General features: G+C 31.7%; 3 protein-coding genes across 3 annotated transcripts; 1 reads left to right on the plus strand and 2 right to left on the minus strand.

Moving 5' to 3' along the window:
* Window positions 1-4015: 4015 nt before the first annotated feature.
* Window positions 4016-4973, minus strand: LOC105125282 (uncharacterized). The gene has a single exon (XM_011025660.1). It carries the CDS (start codon window positions 4822-4824, stop codon window positions 4213-4215), a length of 612 nt encoding a protein of 203 aa, XP_011023962.1. The 5' UTR covers window positions 4825-4973; the 3' UTR covers window positions 4016-4212.
* Window positions 4974-11251: 6278 nt separating this feature from the next.
* On the minus strand, window positions 11252-12771 carry LOC105125283 (HVA22-like protein e). Its single transcript, XM_011025661.1, has 5 exons — window positions 12485-12771; window positions 12362-12388; window positions 12094-12216; window positions 11765-11997; window positions 11252-11627 (listed from the first exon to the last, which is right to left on the minus strand). Exons 1-4 carry the CDS (start codon window positions 12529-12531, stop codon window positions 11799-11801), a joined length of 396 nt encoding a protein of 131 aa, XP_011023963.1. The 5' UTR covers window positions 12532-12771; the 3' UTR covers window positions 11252-11627; window positions 11765-11798.
* Window positions 12772-14795: 2024 nt separating this feature from the next.
* On the plus strand, window positions 14796-17299 carry LOC105125284 (palmitoyl-acyl carrier protein thioesterase, chloroplastic-like). The gene is made up of 6 exons (XM_011025662.1): window positions 14796-15580; window positions 15781-15914; window positions 16125-16238; window positions 16329-16506; window positions 16609-16677; window positions 16803-17299. Exons 1-6 carry the CDS (start codon window positions 15116-15118, stop codon window positions 17040-17042), a joined length of 1200 nt encoding a protein of 399 aa, XP_011023964.1. The 5' UTR covers window positions 14796-15115; the 3' UTR covers window positions 17043-17299.
* The last annotated feature ends 7279 nt before the right edge of the window (window positions 17300-24578 follow it).

Below are 24578 nucleotides of genomic sequence, written 5' to 3' on the forward strand. Positions count from 1 at the left end.
TTAAAAATCTATTATTATTTTTTTTCCATTGGTTCCTCTATTTTGGTTTCGCATGGTCAAAACTTTTCTCGAGTCTAATTTTAGGTATTTATTGTGATTTAGAAAGAAAATAATAATTAATGGGGTAAGGGGTGATTTTTCTTTTACTTTTAATCTTGTTTTTTTTTTTTAATAGGGAATTGATACATATTTCTTGGTATTTATAATTTTTATTTTATTTTCTGTGAGAGGATGAAGCATCATTAATAATCTGAAATACAGATTCATCAGCTCCTTGCTGACCTGATAGCAGACAGGGATGGTCCAAGTTGAACCTCAGCAAGCCATTTGAATGGAGGTTTTTTTTATAAGGTAGGTGCACCTGTAATTGGTTGGAGGATTTATGCCATTTCTAAGGTATTTATTGATCCCTTAAATACCTTTCAAGAACAAATAGGCTGATCTATTTTTATTTATTTTGCCAACCTCCCTTTTGCTGTTAAATAATTGAGGTTGAATCTACTCCAAAAGAGTTCACACAAGGGTGCTGGAATCCAAAAGCACTTATGACTCCACCACCGCTCCTTCAAATAAAAATTAAATTTCATTTCATCATAAAATAAAAAATAAAAAATAAAAAAATTGAATTTTTGAATCATTACATTACCTTTTCACCGAGGAAAACTTACGATAAAAAATGTTTCATAATTTTTTTTTTTGTTGAGTGTGCTGGTTTTGAAGAATTTCTGGATTCAAGAATTTTAATTTTTTCTTGATTTCAACATTATATTTTTGAGAAATAAAGCTTTATATTTTTTTTAATTTTCTTTTCATAAATTTATCTTTATCTTATGAAACAAGCTATGAGTTAATTAATTAACTTAAATTGATTTAAATTTTTATTTTTTTTATTTTATTTTTCAACATAGAGTTGATTAGAAATTAAATTTTATAACTTTTTATTTTATTTAATTTTATAGGGTTTTCTAGATCTTATGATCCGGATCACGGGTTTTGCTGAATAATCCAAGTTGACTTTATTAACTTTTTTTAGTTTTTTAATTAGACTTTGTAATTGTTTTTAATTTGCTTTCTATAAGTTATCCTTGTCTTAATGTTGTGAGTTTGACAAGTTGATCCATGGTGATTTTATTTATATTTTTTTATTGAATTTTTTTGTTTCATCCTACAACAATTAAATTCTTTTTTTTTTTAATTTCATCTTTTGATATTAAATTGTTTAGAAATTAAGCTTTATATTTTTTTTAATTTGTTTTATGTGGAGTTTATCTCGGTTTCATGAATTTGGTTTTTTCTTTCTTTCTCAATTTCAACACTCAACACTAGATATGTTAGAAATAAAGCTTCTTAATTAGTTTTTTCTTTTCTTTTTATAAAGTTATTTCGGTCTCGTAACTTAGATCGCAAGTTTAACACTAGGTTGACTTGAGTTTTTTTTTGTTTATTTCATCCTTTAATATTGGGTTGGTTGAAAATTAGATTTTGTAATTTTTTTTAATTTATTTTTTATGAAATTATCTCAATCTCATGATTTAGGTTGTGAGTTTGGAAGATTAACTCGAGTTGACTTATGTATTTTTTTTGTTTTTTTAATTTAATATTTTTTTCTCAGTTTTAACCTTGGGTTAATCAGAAATTAATCTTTATAATTTATATTAATGTTTTTATAGAGTTATCATGATCCCGATTATAAATTAATCTAATAAATTTTTATCTTAATATTTTTAAAAAATATTAACTAATACATCACCGTATAAATAATTTAAACAAAAAAAAATCATCCAAACACAAATACAAATACAATTGGTAATCTAGTACCTATCATCTATGCTTATCCCAAAATTAGAATTATATATGAAACGGACAAATATCAATAATATAAATTCCTAACACAACCATTTGCCTTAAAAATTGCTTCTGCCTTTCACACAAACACACTATCTTAACAGTAGTATAAACTATATTTTTAAAAACTAGTCTGGTTAAACAAGTCAATTCAGAATTAAAACTAGATGAAATTTAAAAAAAATAAAAATAAATAAAAATTTAAGTGACCCGTTAAAAACTCAAATTAATTTAATAATTTGATTAATCCCAAAAAAACCGGATAAAAAGCTTATTGACTACCCTTTTTTTTTTAAATCATTTTGTGTTACATATAAAAAAATTAGGATTAAATTGGGATGAGCCGGTAAAATTTAAGAACTATGGTGTGTGAGTGTCTATATATGTACGTATATGCATGTATATCCTGGCGTATGAATGTACGTGTGAGTATTAACGGTGGAACTATCCTCCGGTCGACTTGTGAAATTATTTGCTTTTGCCTGGACGATAACCGGAGAACACAACCAACGCACAACCAGGAGATTATAATTTTAAATGAATTTATCTTCTTAAGTGACTTGATGGATAATTTGTGGCTTTTACCTTTTTTGGGAATTTTAAAATCACTACGTTTCTCTTAAATAATTCAGGAAAAAAGATATAATGTTTCTAACCACTTTTCTTTTGCAAATTGAAGAGCAAATCAAAGTCTAATTTAATACCGTCAAACATTGAGCTTGAGTTTTATTTAATACCGTCATGATGGAGGATCCTTCTATCTAAATCCAGTGTTAACACCTCATAGTGATAAACTGGGTTGGTAGTTAATCTTAAAAGCTCACCACTCACTTAATGCCTAATTTAATTTGGATTAACTCAGCTAAATTTTAGCTTTAATCTGATTAAAATTAACTGAATTAACACCAATAAGATTTTAATAAAAGAGCTAAAACTACATAGTCCAGAAAAAATAATGATAAATTTAAGTTTATCTAATAACTTGTGAGTTCACAGCCCAGCAACCTAGACTTTTTTTCATGTCAGAACGTGAAGTGGATCTGACAACAATCTTTATTTATAATATAGCGATTAAGGTTAAGAACTTAAGTTAATCAAACTATCATGGTACAGGTATGACGCTTGTAATTAACCCTTTGGATGGGTTGGATGACGAGTCGTCTCTCTGAAGAACAGAGAAATTGAACAGTGAATCCTCTTTGTGGCTCTGAACGAAAGGAAATCAGAGGGTTTATTCACCAATAGACAGTAACTGACCTGGTTGCCCTGATTGACCAAGGTCCAATTTTCTTCTTCTTTAATGGCTATCATGGACAATGTTCAAGCCCTCATTTAATTTAAAAGAACTTTTAAAATAAGTAAAATATATTTATAATCATGATTAATCAAATAATAATTGCTTCCCCTTAACAAAAGATCTCATATATAAAATGAAGATTATTCAGGATACTACTTGTTAGATAGACATAAAAATTAATAAAAAACATTCTTAAATATTTTAAAAAAACATTTTTATAATTTTGTTCAAAATCATCATTCATCTTGGGCTGGGCCATAAAAAAAATCTCCCTGTCTTGTAATAATGATAAACCTGTTACTTTATAATTTTTTTCCATTCCCATCAGTAATTGGGCCATAGAAATACTTGCCATAGAATTGATATTTAGTCACCTTGCACCACTCTCTTTTGCAAAACAACCTGTCTGGAATAGTCCTGATCAGGAAATTAAGACCATCTGAGACTTTATTCAGGGTAGAACTCAGAGACAGAGTTCATCCTTGCTACCTTAACAACCAACGAGAAAATGGGGAAAAAACCTGCCCTTTTAAAGATTGAATCAAGTGAATTACTTCAGTTACATAAATTTTCAGCTAAGTTCAATCATGGGTTTTTTTAGCACATGACGATCAGCGCATAATCTTTTGATTCTGGTGGAAGGCATAGACGGAAGATAGGATATTTTGAGTAGTCCATTCATGAAAATATTTCAGGGATGATTATACATGTTGGGATTCTGTGAAATCTGGTTCAAGTGTTCAACATTTGCAGCATCAAGTGATCCAATCCGTTTCCCATGGATTACTTGTTGGTATTCGTTTCAAAGTTTGTTAGAAGCAAGCTCATTTAATGGTGAAAGGATAGACTGCATTTATGTACTAGGATAAATACTATGTTGTCCGAAACCATGAATTTTACATGGTATTTATGTACTAGGATAATTACATTGAGGAATCTTCACTTCGAGCTAAGATTCTTGTTCAATTGAGGGTCATGTACAGGACCATCTATTAGTTTAAACTCACCCAGATTTAATCCACTAAAACCAAACTACTAGCTAGTTCATGCCACTAATTTACTTGGTTTTATTAACTATAGCAAACTAATAGCCTAGCTTCAAGCATCCTTTGTCTGTTGACTCTTGCAATGAAATCATCAGCCCTTTTTCTCAATTCCTCTGTCGGCAAACTGAACTCTTCTTCTCCTTCTAAATCCTTGCGTTCCTTGTGTGCTTTCAAGTTTCCCTCACACAATCCTTTCCCTCCATTGTTTTCTCCGCTTTCGCAAGTTTTGCTTTGTTTTTCTTTGAAAGATTCCTCCACTTTTACCTCCTTTTTCTCTTCCACGCTAGCTGAAGTTGTTTGAAGGCTCTTTTTCTGGTCAATGTACTCATCATAGTAAACATCAGTCGCTGATGGAGAGTTCGAAGTAAAGTACTTGGACTCTCCAACAAGGACAAAGATTATGAGGTTGCCAACAATGAAAATAAACTTGGGGCTGAGTAAAATAGAACTTAGTTTTGGAAGAGAGACGAAGAGAAAGAGCTTCATGGAATGAAATAGGGAGGGAAACCAGAAAGGGCTAGAACAGAAAAGAGTACAGGCCAAGACAGTCAAAGAATACAGGAAAAAATTGTCAAGAAGTTGATGCTTCTTGGACTTGTTAATCGCATGAATCTCTCTCAGCTTAATGAGATCCATTTCTTGATTTTGTATAGAAGAGGGGTTGGCTGGGGCTTTAAGATAAGTTTAGAATCTCACTCTATCCTTTAGGAAAGGAATAGAAACAACTCTGGGAAATAATTCAGAGGCAAATCTTAAAAAGACCATTTGAGAGAACTGCCATTTGACTGGACATAAGGCATTGTAAACATGGAATTATATAGAAGGGCAAAAGGAGGTTAATTTGGTAAAACTAACACATGCTACTCTACTTTACTTCGGAATGGTTATATGACTTTATGAAAAGCTATGGAAGATTGATTAGTGCTTATTGGCTACTTTTCTCCTTTGGCTACCTGCTTTCCTGTAGTTGATGTTATGTCGATTAATATAGTAACAAACTATCTGAATAATTATTAAGGTAATCTGTAAGCATTCTCCTTTTCTTGCTATTTACATGAAAGAGTGAATGTCTCCTTACATAGTTTTTTTTGCCCGGCATCAACTGACAAACTTTAGCTTAGTGGTTTTGATTTGGAGGGATAGGGGAAGCGCGCGCTTAATGTTTCATGAATATCAGAAATAGAAAACCAAGAATGATTGCTTAGGATCAAGGAAGCGCAGGGTACCTTAAGATTAACAAAGTGAAAGAGGAAAAATTAAACTGATTAGATGCTTCTCTTGTTGTCTTAGGAGATTTGCTTCAATAACTACGTGCATAGTCATGGTGAGGCCTCATAGTGCTGGGAACCATGGAATTTTTATTTTTCAGAATTTTGAGAGAGTAATACCAAGCATATTAATTTCAGGAACTCCACTGATAAAAGCATCGGATTTGTTTCTTCCCTGGAAGAGAAGTGTGGGGTTCTTAAAGCAGTTGCTAAGCTTTTCCTTGCATAATTCTACCGATAGAAAGCACGTCGTTGAGTGGAACGAAAAAGGGAAGCTGGTATAGTTCCTGGGAAGTGGGGTACTTTCAAAAGTTATTGGCAGAATAGAGGCTTTTATGGATATAATCAGAACGCCTAGACATCCACACACAACAAATAAGCTTACTTAATGAAATTAAAGACTTGGTTTGTGTTACATGACTTGTAGTATAGATATCATATGCAAACCCATTATAGTGGTTCTAGGGCATAGAAATAGAGGGTGGGTACTGCTTTTTGGATAACAGCTATAGGATATCAAGAAATGTGCTCTCTGTTTATGCATCTTCATTTTAATTTCATGTAAAATAAACTTGAAAATACACAAGCAAGATATTGGCTGCTGGCTAGCTAGCAACAGCTTGTTTTTGTCTGCTGATAAACAAATTGCAATACTCTAGCAGCCTCTTGCGCGCACACGCTTCTCTAGCTTCTCGACCATTGAACAGTGCAAAAGAATTGCATGCTTGGTCTTGGTAAAATTGCTAAGATCCACAATAGATTTAGAAATAAGTATAATATACGTCGATCTCTCGTTTTAAGATAACTTTATTATTGGTATTCTAAGCTTAGTTGAATAATGAACGTATCCTCTACAGATTTACATGTTGAAAGTAGAAAAAGTTGAGCAAAAAAGGGGGAACAATTACTTTAATCGAAGATTTTAACATATTTAACTCCTTGTGTCTAATGTGAATTTTCTTTTTGCTTAGCAACAGCAGTATTGAGGTATTGGGGATCGCCATCGACCTGTCTACTTGTACTGATATCTTGCAGCAAAAAGAAAACACCTTCCCAAGATACCTACAAGCCAGCCAGTGATTGATGATGGTTAAACAATTGTTATATTGGGTGAATGCGTGCGGTGTATCAAGCAAACATTTTTTAAGCAAACAAGTGTGCCATCTTATCTCAAAGTTCAGCCATTCAATTACCTTTATTAGGTAGAAAAAAGCTCCAAGAACCCTTTAGATGCATCTAGAGGAGCTATTTTTGCAATTGCTTTCGGTGAGGTAACTAAGCATTATTGGTTTTCTCTAGACAGATGTTCCATTCTTTGAAACTCCAAAGAAGATGTTGCCAACCTTTAGTTTTTCCTCGAGGGCACATGCTATAGAGTTCCCCTTTTTTTTTTTTTTTTTTTTTGCGGATGTGTAAAGATTGAAAGGACAGGCATGCTTTTGCTAAAGGTAATTATATCTCCTGATTTCACCCAGAGGATTCAAATCATCCAAGATTTGAGTTTTTGTATGTTTAAGTGAGAGAGAAAAGGAGGGAATGGCCCATCTGTGCAATAGAATCTCAATGTATTTTAAGGCCATTGGTTTGCTTTCCTTTACATGTTTTCCTGTTTTAATTTAAAAGAGATCAAGAACATTGCATGCCTAAACGATGTATCTATCAACAATTAGTGGACACGAGGTACAAATGGAGCATGTAAAAGTAGCTTTTATTCAATCAATATTAATAGAGCATATGGCGATTTATGCACATACTAACCTTGGTGACTCAGCTAGGTTGTCGGTTTGGAATTTTTTTTTTTTTTTTGTAAATAATAATGTTTAGATAGATAGTGAAGTTACATTAAAAAAGGCATAAAAAATTAGGTATGATAAATTTATAAGCATGCTAGTTAGATTTAAGTTAACTTGAGATATTCTACTAAATAAATAATTTAAATTATGTAATTAGAATAACCTGATTAAAAAAATAAAAAGAGTTATATTTAAAAAAAAATATATGTTAATTTTTCAAATTTATAACTTGAGTCATTAGAATTAAAACATTAAATCTAGAAAAATAGTGAAATCTAATTCATAATTAATTAAATATTAAAAAATAAAATCAACTAAAGAGTTTCAATTATATAAGAAGATTTTAAAAAATAACAATTAAAATAATAAGAGTCAAAATTAAAATAAAATTTATTTTTAATTAAAGAGTAAGATTGAAAAAAAATCAATTAAGTAAAAGAGTAAGAAAATTAAAAAGAATGAGGATTATAATTGATATAAAAATAAAAAATAATGTTGTAATTAAATGGTGAAAATAAAAAAAATAATAACTTTTATAAAAAAATCAAGAAAAAAATCAAAATAAAAAAGAAAAACATAATATCATAAAAATTAAAAAGCTAAAAACAACATAAAATATCATTCTAATTAATATTTTTGTTATGATCATGGTTATAGTGATTTAGCTATACCTTTTAGTATTTTGTTAATAAATAATCCAATGAAAAGATAAATAAAAAATAAATTATAAAATATAATTTTTAAAACAAGCTGGTACTAAAAGAAGAAGTTGAAAAAAACATTGAACAATAAAAATAGATTGTTTGAATGTTAAATTGAAGAAAATAAAAATAAAAACAAAACAAAAATTATTATTATTAATACGAATCTCTGCCTTCATGGATGAGTGAAAGATAGAAAAATCTAAATGTACAAGTGCGTGCGTGCGACAAAGAAAGATATTAAGCGGCGTGAGCAAGGAGTATACAAACACTTTACCTTGTGGTGTAGTATCACAGAATGTGTCAAAGTGCGTGTTGTTATTATAATAAAATTCTAATGTTTTGTTAGGCATAATACGGACGCTGTCCTAAATCCTACAAGTTGCTTGAACATTCAATATCTTAGCTCTTTCCCGAATCAAACCTAACAAGGTTTGGTAAAGCAGAGATTCTGCCCTAAATTGGAACCTTAATGCTTAAACAAAGAAGGAAAAAACCTAAAGTGCCTGAGCACATGGTCTTACACAGATCATAAAGAGAAGAACAACTGGGGATGAAGCTTTCTTGGCCATTGACAAATATCAGAAACCTTCTTTTAGAAAGCATGGGTGGTACTGGTATATACGGCCTGCATGTACTCCACAGTACAGGCAATGGCATGTATACCTTCTTTCGAGGGAAATCTAATTAATTAAACAAACATGGCATAGGCGATAGAGCTAGGGGGGGATATGCCACCGTTTCAAGGCCATTGTTGCAGTTTAAAGTTAAAGAAGCCGACCTTGTGCTCGTTTTTCTGCATATAGAAGAATCTTTGATGCCATTTGGCTCACAAGGAGCCAAAAGAAATGCGGATTCGCATGCTGCTTCTTTCACGATTTGCTTGATAGAGAAGGCAAGGAGACAAAAGGAAATGCGAATTCGCATATCTGCTTGCGGGCTTTCACGATTTCCTTATTGGTTAAGGCATTTTCCAAGGGAAGGTTGCTTCTTCTTGTTGTTTTAAATTGATTTTTTAATGTTTTTTATTTTTATTTTTTTGAAATGTTGTTATTAAAAATAAATTTTTAAAAATAAAAAAAATATTGCTATGACAAAAACATTTGGATTGTATTTTTCGTATTTTGCCTTTCTCCATGCAAACATAAATGTTAGCATATGAGTTATTATGATCCTGGGGGCATAGAGATTTTTTTTTCTTTTTATTTGAATAGTAAAATTACTAAAATAACATTTTTTTTTAAAAATAAACTTCTTGTCTATGGGCTTTGTGGTAATTTTCTTTTAATGAACATAATAAACTTATAGTGACATTGGAATCAAATCATTTTAAAATTTCCTTGCAACAACTTTTTCATCTTTATTTCTTTCTTTCTTTTTGTTATTTTTAGATGGTCTCAAGATAATTTTTATTTTTCAGTAATGTAAACTATTAAAAATAAAAACAAAAAGTTGATAATACATGACAACCATGCAACCACGAGTGGACATTTTCTGTACCTTTCAGGCGATGTATACAACGACGTTCAAATATCAAATATAACATTCTATGTTAACTTTGAAAATGCATCAACATCTTTTTCCTAACAGTACAACACGTGTGCGAGACAATGTGATAGTTGAGCTTCAATTATCTTTTCTTTTCTTCTCCTTCTTTTCTCTCTCCTCTCCTTATCAAAGTATGATGGTGTCCTCTTATTTGTTTTTTAAATTCAATTTGGATCTCCATCTTTTAACTCTTATTTGTTTTGTTTTAATTTCTTTTTTATCTTTTTTATTTTATTTTTTTTCCTTCAACTTTATCTTGGTCATTTGATCGAATTTGATTTTTATATTTAATTTTGATCTTATTCTTTTGATTTTTTAACACTTTTGCTATTTGAAATTTATTTTTAATTTCATCATTTATTATTTGATTTTAATTTATTTTTTTCATCAAATTTGGTCATTATTTTTTATTATCTTTTTTTTTTAACTTTTTTATTGCATTTCTCTTTTCAAATTTCAACTTGTCATTTTTTTTTATAGAATTTTTTTTTTCATTCCATGGTGTTAATCTCGGTTTCATGACTAGGTTCATGGTTTCGAGTGTTAACCCTATGATATTTTTTTTAATAATCAAAGCAACATTATTTTAAAAAAGTTTTTTTTTGAAAAAGTTAACAAGTTTTAACTCGTGTTTTATCCTAAGTTGATTTAAATTTTTAACCAAGTTTAATCGAGTCAATCCTTCCTTTATTTTTTTCTTAAACTTGAACAAGTTTGATCTTAAATTAACCTGTCTGTAATTTCATAACTAAAGTTATTATAATATTATTAATTTTAACACTAGTATAAACTAAAGTCTATATATATAAGTCTAATAGCGGTAAAATAAATTTTTTTCAGATTTTATTCTGTCTTATTTCTCAAAACCAAATATAATACAAAAACAATTATTTTATCTTTTATATATTATTACCGAACAAAATTGTATCTTTATCTTCTTTTCTTTTCTACCATCTCCGTCTTTTCTATTTTAAAAAAGTAACCAAATGCTATCTTAATCAGTTTCTGATCCCGAAACAACAACGGCAACAATAATCTTCATTGGGTTGTGGATTTTATCTCCCTGGATTTAGAAATTGGATTTAGTGAGTTACTGGGCTGATAAGAGAGTCCAAATCCATAGCAATCAAAGTTTGCCCGAAGCTCAACTAGCTGAACTCGTAACCATCTTCTTTACCTCCGCAACGGCCATTTCGGGAGCCCATTACTGGAGCCCAATTAGCTTAAAATTAGAGTTTGCAAAATTATCCAATGGGGACCCCACCAAAGTAGATACATATGGGAGGTATTTTTCTCCAATAAACAAATAAATAAATAAGATGAATAATATATCCTCATCTTGTTAAAAACCCGAACTTATTGTATTCAACACATTTCTTGACAAATGGATCCTTTAAAATAGTTTTTTCTTATAATTAAATTTACCTTTATATTATATATATTGAACTATCCATTAGATTTATATATTTACAAGGGCTTCATATTGATTTTTTTCATTGTACATTAATTATTAAATATTTTATAGTAATTACAATAATCCATTTTCTTTTTATTATTAATGGAGAATTTCTGAATCCACCTAAAATTGAAGAAAATGCTTCCCCGACCTAAATCTAATAAAAATGGATATAGGGATGGGGAGGTAAGACCCGTCCTGTTACCATATTAAGTTAAAAAAAATACTCATTTAGACAACTTAATTACCTAGATGGGCCCTGAACCTCCTGTTAAATCATTGAAAAAATAATTTCGATTTCGAGAGACAAATATTTGTATTTAGGCATCATAAAAAAATCAACCATTAAGCTCTCAGATAAACACCCACAACGTTATTATGATGATATACACGTAAGATGAAGAAAAATCAGTCAGAGCATCATCGTCAAGGGGACAGACGTTCAAATCTTCCATCATAGATTTTCAACATGGCTCATTAACCTAAGCATATGAAAGGAAAGTCACAGCATTCGAACTTGTACATGGGTTAAAGATTTACAACCAACAAAGTGTAAAGGGGAAAAGCAAAGAGGTGAAGAGAAGATCCACAAAAGCAAGCTGCCGACCATGTCTTTACTTGTCTTCTCTTCTAGCTATCCTTTCTTCCCTCTTCAGTAAACCTCATGTTCTCCCTGAGCACGCACAGTATATTCATGTCAAATGATAAGAATACGTACCATAAAAAAGATAACGAGGAACTAGTTAGAAGAGCCTAAAATATTGTGGCTTGCGCAAAAGTAATGATTGGTAGATTGATTTGTTTGCTTACTTTATTGGGGGATATGAAGTGAACGAACTTGCTCCTACCTTTGCCGCCCCCCCCCCCCCCCCCCGCCACTACCACTGGCAGTGGTAGACTTGTGATGGGGATGATCTTTTTCCCCTATAAATTTCCTGATATGCTCTCTCACAAACCTTTCATAAATGAAAGCTGCACCTTTGAACTGTGGTAGAACCAACCATGCAGCCACCACCAATTTCAAAGAGTACCATATAGGAATCCTACAATAATATAATAATCTGAACCCCATTAGCATAAAGTATTATGATAAATAATAGCCCAAAAAAGAAAATTTCGGAAATGACTTTCGTAATTACCACTCTAAAATGGATTGGAGCAGCATCTCTGTAAGAGTTAAAAATGAATATAAGATCCAATAAGCAAGCCACTGCTCATCATCCTCCCTTGATGGACTCTCTATAGCAATTACTGATGCATACCTAGTCATAAAAAAAAAAAAGAATTAGAGAAATTGATTGCTTAAAAGATCATTCGGTGCGCACACTACACGCACTCTAAATGACAGCAAAATACACAAACACGACAAAAAAGATTGGAACTTTTGGAAATGGTTCAGGTTCTTACAAGGGGTAGAGCAACATAATGACTGGCCTGCATGTTGTTAAACAAACATCAATCAGATCATTAACCAAAACATTAAGGCCTCAAAGAAAGAAAGAAATCATCTTGGGATCCCTCAAAAACTACCCAGATAGTGTGTGAACATGAGTGAGAAAAGTCCATAAACGACCCATATTTGCTGATCCTGCTCTTCCTGTTTTCTCAGTGGCTACAAAAATCAAAGAAACCGAGCAAAGTGAAACTGAAAGAAGGGTGAAGTTGAAACCACTCAATGAGACTTAGAAAACTGTTTAGAGGATGTAACGACAAGTGGACAAAGACTTGAAAGTGAAGGGCTCCTTATAAGGTGTTCTTGAAGACACTTGGCAGAAAGGGAGTTAGCATCAGATTCTGCCTTAAACGTGTCGAACTAGATTTAGCACCGTCCAGATTGGCAGTGATCAATAAATAAGCTCAGGTGCTTGCAGGGCCAGATTGCATTTTAATCTTAAAAATCACAATCTTTTACTTTAATCACATATTTTTTCATATACAAATATTTTGGCAAAAACCTAAAAACAATACCTTAACTACGTACTTTATCTTGTTCAAGTTGTTAAACAATGTTTTGTCTCAATTGGATCCTCGAAGTACCTTCAGGGATTCTCAATTAAGTTTTTGATGCTTGCAGAAAAGTTAGTATAACAAGACAGAGTAATAGTTAACAATAGAGTTATCACAGCATCTCTCTATGTCACAATTTTATTTTTGAAATAAAATCTAATAAGTTTGGTTTATAATATTAACTTAGTAATAAAATTAAAATCTTAAAGTCAAAATGAAAGAAAATAAAAAACTAAAAGAACACATAAAATCCAATAAATGAAAAGGGAAAAATAACTAGCCACTTCTTGTAGAACTAAATCTCAAGTATTTTTATCAGCAGGGTCGTGGCTCAACGGCTGTTGGGGCTACTTGCCTTCCTTCGAGTCTAGGTTTGAATCCTAGTGGGAGTGGGGTTGGCAAGTTGTTCTCTTCCTGTTTCTACTGGGTCCTTTCTGTGCGGTATGTCTGTCACCCCCGCGGTGCCTTACCTGTTCACTGGGCTTGCAGGATGTTCGGTGGACCGTGAGATTAGTCGTAGTGCGCGTAAGCTAGTGCGGACACCCACGTTAATCAAAAAAAAAATCTCAAGTATTTTTTGAAGAAATTTGAATATGATAAAATACTTAGATCTAAAGTTATAAATTTTTAATGCTATTATATTAGTTTTATTGGTTTAGCTTGATCAAACCTTTTTTGATTTGGGTTTAATTGTATAGTTTATGCTATCTATATAATTCATTGGTAACGTATATTTATCTAATTAATTTATACCTTTTCCCAAATATTCAGAATATTCACTTTTTATTTGCTCGGGCACATTAGTTTCTTGATCAAAACTCTTTTATTTCTTACAAAATAACTTGTTTTGTCATTAGAAAAATAATAATAATATGGATGGAATTCTGTACAAAAAATGAATGAAGATACTCAATTGAGAATTAACATTAGAGAACCCCAGTTGATCATATTAAAAAATGTCTGGGGACTCAATCAGGATGGTTCAGGAACTTCTTCAAAGGTCTGCCCAAGATATTAATGGGGTTGTCCCTTTCCCAAGCAAAAGCCACGTGCTCATGTTTTTGAGGAATGAGGTCGGTGACACTTGCCATCAGGTATAGGGTTCGTCTATATGAGGACAAGTTCCTACTTTTATAATATTTTCATAGGCGGATGGATCAAGACAAATGTTGGAAGCTTTGTGCAGGCTAATAATAATTTTTGAAGTTACAAAAACTGGCCTGTTAAATGGTTTTGGGCCCAGAACATGAGGATATATTGATCCAGGATAAGATAAATGGGCTAAAGCCCAATTAAATGATTCTGGGCAGAGAGAGAAGGCCCAGTTCTTGCTCTTCCGAATTGTAGCAAATCCTCCATGAAATCATTTTGTCAACTGTCACTGTCATCTACGCTTGTTTTCCGATTCTGTGGTTGAACCAATGAATCACTCAACCGAAAGCAAATCATTTAACTGATGTCTACAAGTTATCCATCTTGTGAAACTTCGTAATTTCTGCCGAAGACGCAATTCAACCACCCCACCAATCTTCTTGGAATAATAATTTTTGTTTAGTGGATCTCTAATCAAAATCTTTAATAATATATTTCTATTGTTTCTGATAGTATTTTTTAAAATGCATTTTAATTTTTTATATTCGAATTCCCTTTTTTTATTATATAGGGCCAGAAACCATAGAAACATGGATCAAACACGATTAATTATTATGATAGAAGGTGTCCCTTTTTGTTCTTTTTCTTTTTTTCTAGCTCAAAGGAAGCAAATTAGAGGTCTAAGTAATTATTGATGATTACCACAGCATCCAGATATTTAAAAACTATCATAGCCCTTAAAAGCAGGCAAACAACACCGTTCAAATCCCTATACATTTGCGTGTAAGCTAACAATGGAGACCATTTCAATTTCTTAAAGTAGCTGAGCTGCTTATCAATCTCATTTTCCTCTTTTACTACAGCTTCTCTCCTTCTAATTGAAGTTAATAACTATAGTTCTTCCAATATTATGGTTGAGGCTTCTTGTTTAAATCTTTTGTAGGTAAGTATGCAGTTAGACCAACAAAAACTTTGAAAATTTCCTCTTCTAGGAAGTGACCAATCTAAGCTAGAAGCTTCACCCTCTTCCTTTTTCAAACTTGAAAATTTTATCGGGCTATAATGTGCTTGTGTTCAGTGAATGATCACTTAGCAATGGCATCAGTGACGACAAGGGGTGCATCTGGATTATATTTTCCGGGGAATTTGTACAAGGTAGAGAGAAGGAAAAATATGACAATATTGGCCATGGCCAAGGCAGGATCTTCTTGTTCTTGGCGCATAATCACCCCGAACAAACGAAGCTTTTACGCAATAGCAAGCAGAGGTAATCCACCAAGCTTGGACATGAAAAATGGGAAGAAGGTGAATGGGATTCATGTAAAGGAGACTCCGTCTCCGTATATTGCCGGCAATACAAATCCCAGTGGGTTGGCAAACGATAGCAATGTTGGTGAACCTCACACATATTTGCTTGGGAGGTTTGTGGAGGATAGGTTTGTTTATAGGCAGACATTCAGTATCAGGTCTTACGAGATCGGACCTGACAAAACTGCCACCATGGAAACATTGATGAATCTCCTTCAGGTTAGTTAGTTGACTTTGTCATCCTATCATGGCTCATGGCATTTATCCTTTTCCTGCAAAGCTTATAGACAACCTGTGTAACATTCCTTTTCAATTCCAAACATTTGTGGCCTATAATGCAAGTGCCAATTAATCAAGTTTTTATGATTAATTAATGTATCGCACAGTGAGTGGACTCTATCTAAATGCATTTACTTTAGGAAACTGCTCTAAACCATGTGACAAGCTCTGGACTAGCTGGAAACGGCTTTGGTGCCACCCGAGAGATGAGCCTCAGGAAGCTTATTTGGGTAGTCACTCGCATTCACGTTCAAGTACAGCGATACAGCTGCTGGTAAGTTATCTTCTTGTAGTCCAGAATTCTTCTTAAATAATGTTGCGATGATAGACTGGACCACAGGACAAGAAAAATTTGCGAATACACTAACTTCTGAATTGTTTCAACATGTTCTATAGCTAATGTATAGACGTTCTAAATTATATTCTTTATATTACTAACATTTGTGATTCGAACATACTGTTTCTGGACAATTCAATGTAACAGGGGAGACGTTGTTGAGATTGATACTTGGGTTGATGCAACAGGGAAGAATGGTATGCGCAGGGACTGGATAATTCGAGACTACAACACCCAAGAGATGATAACAAGAGCAACAAGGTTCTGTACATCCATCTTAAAAGTGCGAGTGAATGATTTCTATCTATTGAGAGTAGTACTTTAACTCCAATTATTAATATCTCAATGCAGCACATGGGTGATCATGAATAGAGAAACAAGAAAGCTATCCAAAATCCCAGGTGAAGTCAGGGAAGAATTGCAACCATTCTACATAAACAGGCTTGCAATTCCCGCTGAACACAACGATGTCGAAAAAATTGATAAGCTCACTGATGAAACAGCAGGCAGAATTCAATCCGGTTTAGCTGTAAGCGGAGATAACCAAGATTTGAAGCTTGTCTTTATTACCGATCTACTTTGTTTCCATATGGTTTTGTTCATTAATTCCTGGAATCTTGTGTTCATGCAGCCAAGATGGAGTGACATGGATGCCAATCAACATGTAAACAATGTCAAATACATTGGATGGATTTTGGAGGTAATTAAGATTAAAAAACAAAACCCTCACCACTCATAAATTCAACAGTTCAAGCACAATTTTCAATAAATGAGCAGCAGCAGGATGACTATTTACTATAGCTTATTTTGATGTTATGTTCATAGAGCGTGCCAATGCATGTCCTGGAACATTACAATCTGACAAGCATGACCCTTGAGTATCGACGAGAGTGTCGGCAATCAAACCTGCTCGAATCTTTAACAAGCACGAGTGAAGATTCAAGCAGCAATTCCAGTAATCGCAAAGCAGACATGGAACACACACATCTGCTGCGCATGCAAGCTGACAAGGCAGAGATAGTTCGTGCAAGAACAGAATGGAAATCTAAACTAAAGCACGAGTGATGCGATTTCATATATTTTCAACCACAGCTCATGCTCTATTTTGCTTTTTTGTTTTTCTATTTATTTTGCTTCCTTCTTTTGTATATTAACCGTTGTTGCCTTAACTGTTGATACAAGCACATGTTATTGCTTGTGCAACCATTTACTGGTTTATATGCAGAGCATAAACTATAGAGTATCATCAAGCGAACTTTCATGTATCGAGACTTCATTTATCTTTTCAGTCTAAGATGGTCTATTCATTTCAAGATTAGAAGGATTCTTGAGAATTTTTAATTCTTATAATGCATGATGATTGAACTATATATATATAGTGTAAATGATAACTTTAAAAAATTTTAGGAATCTCAAGTATCCTGTTATATAAATTTAGAATTGTTTATGTCTGATGTTAAAATTACATGTAGATCAAATGTTATTTTTTTACTTTAAATGTTTATTTCAAGGTATAAGTTATAATAAATTACAAGTTGTTAAAATATTTGATTTTTAATAGTAATTGATACAAAATACTAGTAAGAAAACTTTTAAAAACAAAAGGATTGTTATACTTTAAAGTATTAGCTATTTTTTTTTATATATTTTAAGTGTTTTTATATTGTGCTCTATCTATCCTTCTTAGAAAATATAAGACATAATATTTTATTTATAAAAAAATTTAAAAATTCTAGAAGTAATAAAATATCAATTTGCTCTTTAAATAATATCGCATGTATTTTCTTAGGGTAAATTTATAAATTTATTCAATCAAGTCTATATTTAATTTTTTTTAAATTCAAAATTATAATTCTTTGTATTAATTATATTATAGTCTTCAATTTGATTAATTTGATAATTCAAATACACTCAACAAAAACAACAGAAAGACTTGATAGAGAGTAGGTGATATAGGTGAAAATTAATAAAACAAAAACTACAACATAACTAATTTAATAAGTAAAAAATAATTATAAACATAAACTCTAAATTTATAATTTTATTTTCTAAAAATTAAGTATACAGTAGATATCTTCTCAAAAATTTTAGTAGACTAGAAAAATATTCATTTACTAGAAAATTTGAAAGAATCAAGAATTAAAATTGATTTGATGGGAGATTGGGTCATAGCAAACTAAAAACAAACTTATTTGTGAGGAAGCAAAGAGGAAGTTGGTCAAGTGTGTGTGTGTGTTGGGTATTTTGGGAGAGATTCTATCAAATCGCTAGTCTTTTGGTCTCTTTTGTTTTTTCAGGAATTTTAGATTTGAATTATGTAATGAACTGATTAATTTAAAATAACAGGGACAAAATTAAAAGACTTTTATTGAATTGAAAGGATTTGATTGCAAACAATAGGACTCAATTGAATGGAATTAAAAGTTTCTTAGCAGATTCAAGGTGGCCTTGGCCTTAGCCTTAGCCTTCTAGGATTAACTAGATTGTTCTTAACATTTTTCTTACCTCTCACGCCTGCAGTTGTTATTGAGAACAGATTTCAAAGATCCTAGAGACTGAAGACCAGGTCTTTCCAAGCAAAACATTCACGTCTTCTCAAAATGATGTTGTTTCCTTGTCTTCAAAATGCCATTGTTTACTTGCCTTCCAGCAGCTGACTCCTCTCTAGTTGCCTCCCACCATAATATGTTCCTTGTCCTAACAACAAAAACAACTGGCAGAGAATGGTTCATCTTCATCAGATCTTCCCAGGTCCATTACAATCCCTCCTCTTAGAAAATCTTTCCCCCAAGGTGTAGGTAAGTATTCCTAAGCCAAGATTCTTCTATACATACATCTTCTTTTTGCTGTCCTTACCATCAGACCAGAAGTTCCCTCTTGGTTTTGCGTTTAGAGACTCGTTCTCTCCGATCTAGCACCTATGTTGGCTCCAACTATAGCTTCTTCCCTTCCAAACCAAAAGGCGGTAGCTTGGGTTCTGGCTGCTGGTCCTTGTCGGTTCATCTTTCCATAAGAGAAACTTGGAAGGTGTGGTGGATTTTGGCCTTGTCGTGTAATTCTAAACGATAATCCACCTTCCCTATCCTTGCTTGTATTTTCAATGGTCTGTGGTATTTGTGAGCTAACTTCTTATTTTTCTTCGGATGCAAGCTCAATAGACAATAATGTTGGAGCTTAAGCTACACCCAATCTCCCTTTAATTCCATTTCCTTCCTTCCTTTGTTTGCCTGTGCTTTCTACCTATTCTGTGCCTTGCGTAAACTTGATTTGATATTTTATAATAACATTGACCGATCTCTTAAGTGCTAATACCCTGCCTGATTTTGTGTTGATCCTGGGATGCCATTGATTAAAATGGTATTAGAAGGAGATTCTACCGGCCTCTTTCCTTGAGTTTTAATATGTTAATCTATTTTGGGTGGCATGTGTTGTAATTATTGCACTCGTTCTTCTAAAATTCGTTGCTGTTTTATGCTGGAGATTGTTTCCAGTAATTTCAACATTTGGGTTCGATCTGCCTTGGCTTGCTGGTCTCTAATATCAATTGTAATGACCGTGATTAATTTAAAATAAAAGGGATGAAACTGAAAGATTTTTATTAAATCCAAAGGATTTAATTGCAAATAATAGGACTCAATTACACTACATTAAAAAAAAAAATCCTTCTATAACAAGTTGGGATTATTTAACAACAATGTTTACATATATGGACAGACCGGAGAGGTTGGGAAATTTAAGTACCATGAGGTAGTCTAGGCCTCCTACCACGAACTAGATTGTTCTAAACAAATTTTCATACCTCCCCTTCCTGCATTTGTGAAATTTATAGACAACACTAAGAATTTAAAATTTGCTAATTGAAGTTTGAAAACAGATTTCAAAAATCGTTGACGAACAGACCGAAAACCAAGTCATACGAAGCAAAACGTTCACGTCTTCTTAAAATGTTGTCGTTTCCTTGTCTGCAAAATTCCATCGTTTCCTTAGCGAACGTTGTCGTCCATTTCAGCAGCTAACTTCTCTTCTGGTAGCTTCCCATCAAAATATATTTATTGTCCCAACAACGGGCAGATAATGGTTCATTTTCATCGGATCTTTTATGAGAATTGTTTAAACCCTAAGAATTCAATTGAATTATATAGAGTTCCAAAGAGTTTGGTCGTCTCATAACAACTGATGTCAATTAGTAATTTGGTATCAGCATGATGTTACCAAAAAAAAAAAAAAACACTAGCATGGTAAAATGGGTTAACCATCATTGGGCTATGTTTGTAATTGACAGAGATTGAAGTCTAAAGGCACGTCCACCATTGAATCACAAATAAGCCCATAGATTAGCATAGTTGCACCAAAATGAGGCAGACGTGTCATTATATGTAGGCCTAGTCTGAACTTAGAGAACTTGGTTTGTGCCCCAGATATGGCTCCGACACTGGAGGTCCTCGTTAAGGTAAAACTGTTTGATCGCCTTCTTGTGAAGTAAACGTACAATGAAACAAGAAGAAATATCTCCATGGGAGGAGTACGTTCTTTAACCACTGTTTTCTTTTGTTTTCCTTGTCTTCCTTTATGCTTCCAAGGACAGCAAAAAAATAAATAAATTACGTGTATGTTTGATTTTGGTGTGTATGTTTCAATTGACTCTCCACTAGCCAAAGATTCTCTTCGTTTAATATATATATGGATGGTACATAAAAATCAAAAGGATCTTGATTATAATTTTTCTTTTTTTAAAAAAAATGGAAGTGTATGATCAATGAGAAGGTTGAAATCTATGAGATGACAGTAACAAGATAATATCATTAGCATAAGTATATATCATATGATGACCTCAATCTTAACATAGGCAGATTCTACACTACTGTGGTATAATGTGAAGTATAAAGTAGCTATCACCTAGTCATTTGATTTAGAATTATTAAAAAAATTTAAAGATAAATAATTAGTTATGACTAAAGAAGGTATTAATACTTCTAACATTTTATTTGATATAAAATGGATTATGTGGTTTAAATATAGTTTAAAGATTTTGATAGACTACTAACTGATAGTTTATTTATGTTTTAGGATGAAGATTTATAAATCTAACATTTTAAATTTATTATATACGGATCTCAAATAAATTCTTATGGAAATGATTTATATAAGTTTTCTAATATAGTTCACCTAAGAGATGATAGGGTTTTTTATAGCTCGTAGCTCGTGTATTGTAGGAGGTTCTCTAATATAGTTCACTTATCTTGAGAGGTGAAAGAGTTTTCTATAATTTGTGTATTATGGTAAAAAATATTCCTAATTAAAATTAATGAATATTCAAAATAATTATATGATTTTTCTAGTCAATTCCTGATATTTAAATATTAAATAGGTCTAACATTAACATTTATATCAGAATATCAACTATTAATTCTTATACATTAAAATTTGATGATTTATTAAAATTTTAATTAAATTTTTTTTTTTAAAAAAAAACCTTTGTTATTTTGGTTACGAGACTCCCATTCTAAAGGGAGACGGGACATCATCAAACACAAGTATAAGCCTTTTTTGGTCGATGGCCTTCCAGTTTTCGGTGCTGCATTATCACAACTATGGAAAGGCACGTACTCCACTATTAACTCTGATTCGACAACTTCCAACTATCTTAAAGAATGAGTGCTATTTCAAGATTGGTAACGGGAAAGCCATTAAATTCTGAAGAATAAATAGCTACAAGCAGGGACTTGGCAATCTTGTTTTCCCACCGCTATATGAAGTATCAGCATCCAAAACAGCGTCACTGCTGGGAATGAGGGACTTAAGGTAGATTCTTAGCACTGGAACTTTAGATGGAATCAGAGATTAAGATCTTCAGATCGGACACAACTTCAGCAGCTTGTTCTCCTATTAGATGGGGTCAGCTTGAATACGCACAGAAAGGATTTGAGGTAATGAGCAGCTGAAAGTGCTGGACGATATACTGTCAAGTCTTACAGTGAACTAATTGACAAAGCAGAGTATCCAGATACATTCACTTTCACTAAACTGTTATGGAAAGAACTTACTCCCCCTAATATTGAAATATTTTTATGTCTTTTACTCTAACATCGAATCTGTACAAGGGATTTTCTCGTACGTAGGCCATTGCTTAATCTCAGTCAAACAGCTTGCCCTCACTACAATATTGGCATAAAGAATGTGAATCACCCTTTTCTTCATTGCTATGCATTTTGGCATATCTTTGGCAGCGTTCCATGAATTGGTTGGGCATTAGTTGATGCATGGAAAAGTCTGTCAATCAAGTTGTTTTGCAATGGAGCGTTCTAGTAAAAGGTCAATTCCAACGACGACCACTTACAAAGTATTTTTATCTGCTATGGATGGAAATTTTTCATATACTGGGAATCATCTATTTAGATGCTTAAATGGTATTTTAGAATGTACAAGTAAGTGATGATCTAGAATTTTTGCACTTCAATTCTTTTTGTGTATATATTTTGCATTCTTCATTTATCTTTGCATATCAATGCTTTCACTTGTACTTTTAATAATTTTTTTCTAAATGGGTTAGTACCATTATATATATATATATAACCTAATTAAGAATAGCATGCAAGTTTTTTATTTTATTATTGGACCTTTTTTTTCAAAAATAAGATAAGCTTTGGTTGCTACAATAGTGACATGATTTAAAACGTTCATATGATAAAGTTTTTCAATAATTATGAGAGAGACATGAACATTGGATGTTCATTTCAAGTAAAAAAATACATAAATTTAAAAAAAAACCATTGAAATGAAATTTTAATTTTATAATACTGCACAAAAGTTTTTTTAATGTCTCATAATATTTGATAAAAAGCTTGGTTGAAGCATTTTAATTAATGTTTAATAGTTAGATTTAAAAATATTTTTATTTGAAAATATATTAAAATAATATTATTTATTTTTAAAATTTATTTCAACAACCAAACAATTTTAAAAAATTAAAAAAATAAAATTTAAGCCATCGGCGTTCTCTATGCAATGTCAAACTCGTTTTATTTTAACAAAAACGTTTTCTTTTTCAGTGATGATAGCGTACAGTTGTAGGTTCTAGCTGCTGCTTTACAACAAGTGGGTATGCGTACGTATAAGTATAAGAAAGCAGTAAATTGAACGGAATACGATGCACCGGCGCCCTAAAGACGGGAGCCAAAATGTACGAAAATGGTAAAGTAGAGAGAGTGGAAGTGGGGGCAGTCACGTGGGTTCGGCCGTAAATACCAAACGGACCCACCACGTGGGGCCAATGGAGTACCAACACATCATCAAGTTCAGGTATCTGCCCTCCCTCTGTTTCACTAGAAAACAGATAGAGATATATAAAAGGTGATTGCGTAATATTTGAAGGAAAAAATAGAATCACTCGAATCTTGAAGGCAGGAAGGAATCCGGTAAATATTCTCACGTAGTTAGAAAGCAGAGACGCGAGACTGTGAGTTTGAGAGTCTGCTAATAGCTACTTTTAAAAAAAATTTATATTGAAATATATGTTAATAATTTTTTTTATTTTTAAAAAATTATTTTAAATATTAATATATTAAAATGATCTAAAACGGATGAATATTAAATTTTAATAAAAATAAAAATTTTTTTTTTTAAAATTTTTAAAAAATATAGATTGAATCATCCAAAAATATAGTAAGCTGCTACTGTTGTAGTTGGAACGATTGCTAGTAATAGTATGTAATGGTTGTGTGGTGCTGCTGTAAGTAATGATTGTTTAAGGTGGCTTTTTATATTAAAATAAATTTTTTTATTTTTAATTATTTTTAATACTAATATATTAAAATAACATGAAAATAAAAAAATATTTTAAATAAAAAATTTTAAAATTTTTAAAAATATAATTTACATCCCATTTCATATTTTGAATTTGAGGCTTATAAATGAGGTGCTTCTGTGGCGAGTGGAAGATACCATACCACAACCAATTACTTGGGGATTGGAGGGGATCGAAGAGATGATATCTCTTTTGTTGTATCTACGAGTACATTAATGTCTTTGTATAATTGTATGCTACCTCTTAAAAAAAAGTGATGGATTTTTTTTTGTAAGCTTAAACATATCTAGATCTTGCGTTAATCAAAAATTAAACCTATAAATATATAAATTTAATGAATCATTTGATCTATTATCTCTAGATTCAATTAGATATCAAACCCAAACATTTATGAGTTTAATAAATTATCAAACTTATCATTAAAAAATATTTTATTTTAATAAGTTAAATATATTTTATCTATAGTCATATATATATTTTATACTAAAAATATATTTTATCATTAATACTATCATAATAATATTATATCTTTAACTCTGTTTTTTATAAAAAAAAAAAAGAGTTATGTTATATATAGATCAGAAATTCTTTAACACTGAAAGGTTCATCATATAAAAAAACTCATAAATCAGAAATTTTTTAGCACTAGAAGGTTCATCATATAAAAAAACTCATAACTAGTATATATATTAGGAATCCTTTAACACCGGGAGATCCATTATTGACTATATATATATATTTTAATGTATTTCTATGAGAAATTATTATATTTTTTAAAAAGAAAATTACTAATTTAG

Source organism: Populus euphratica, unplaced genomic scaffold (assembly GCF_000495115.2).
Source record: "Populus euphratica unplaced genomic scaffold, PopEup_1.0 scaffold22.1, whole genome shotgun sequence".
NCBI lineage: Eukaryota > Viridiplantae > Streptophyta > Magnoliopsida > Malpighiales > Salicaceae > Populus > Populus euphratica.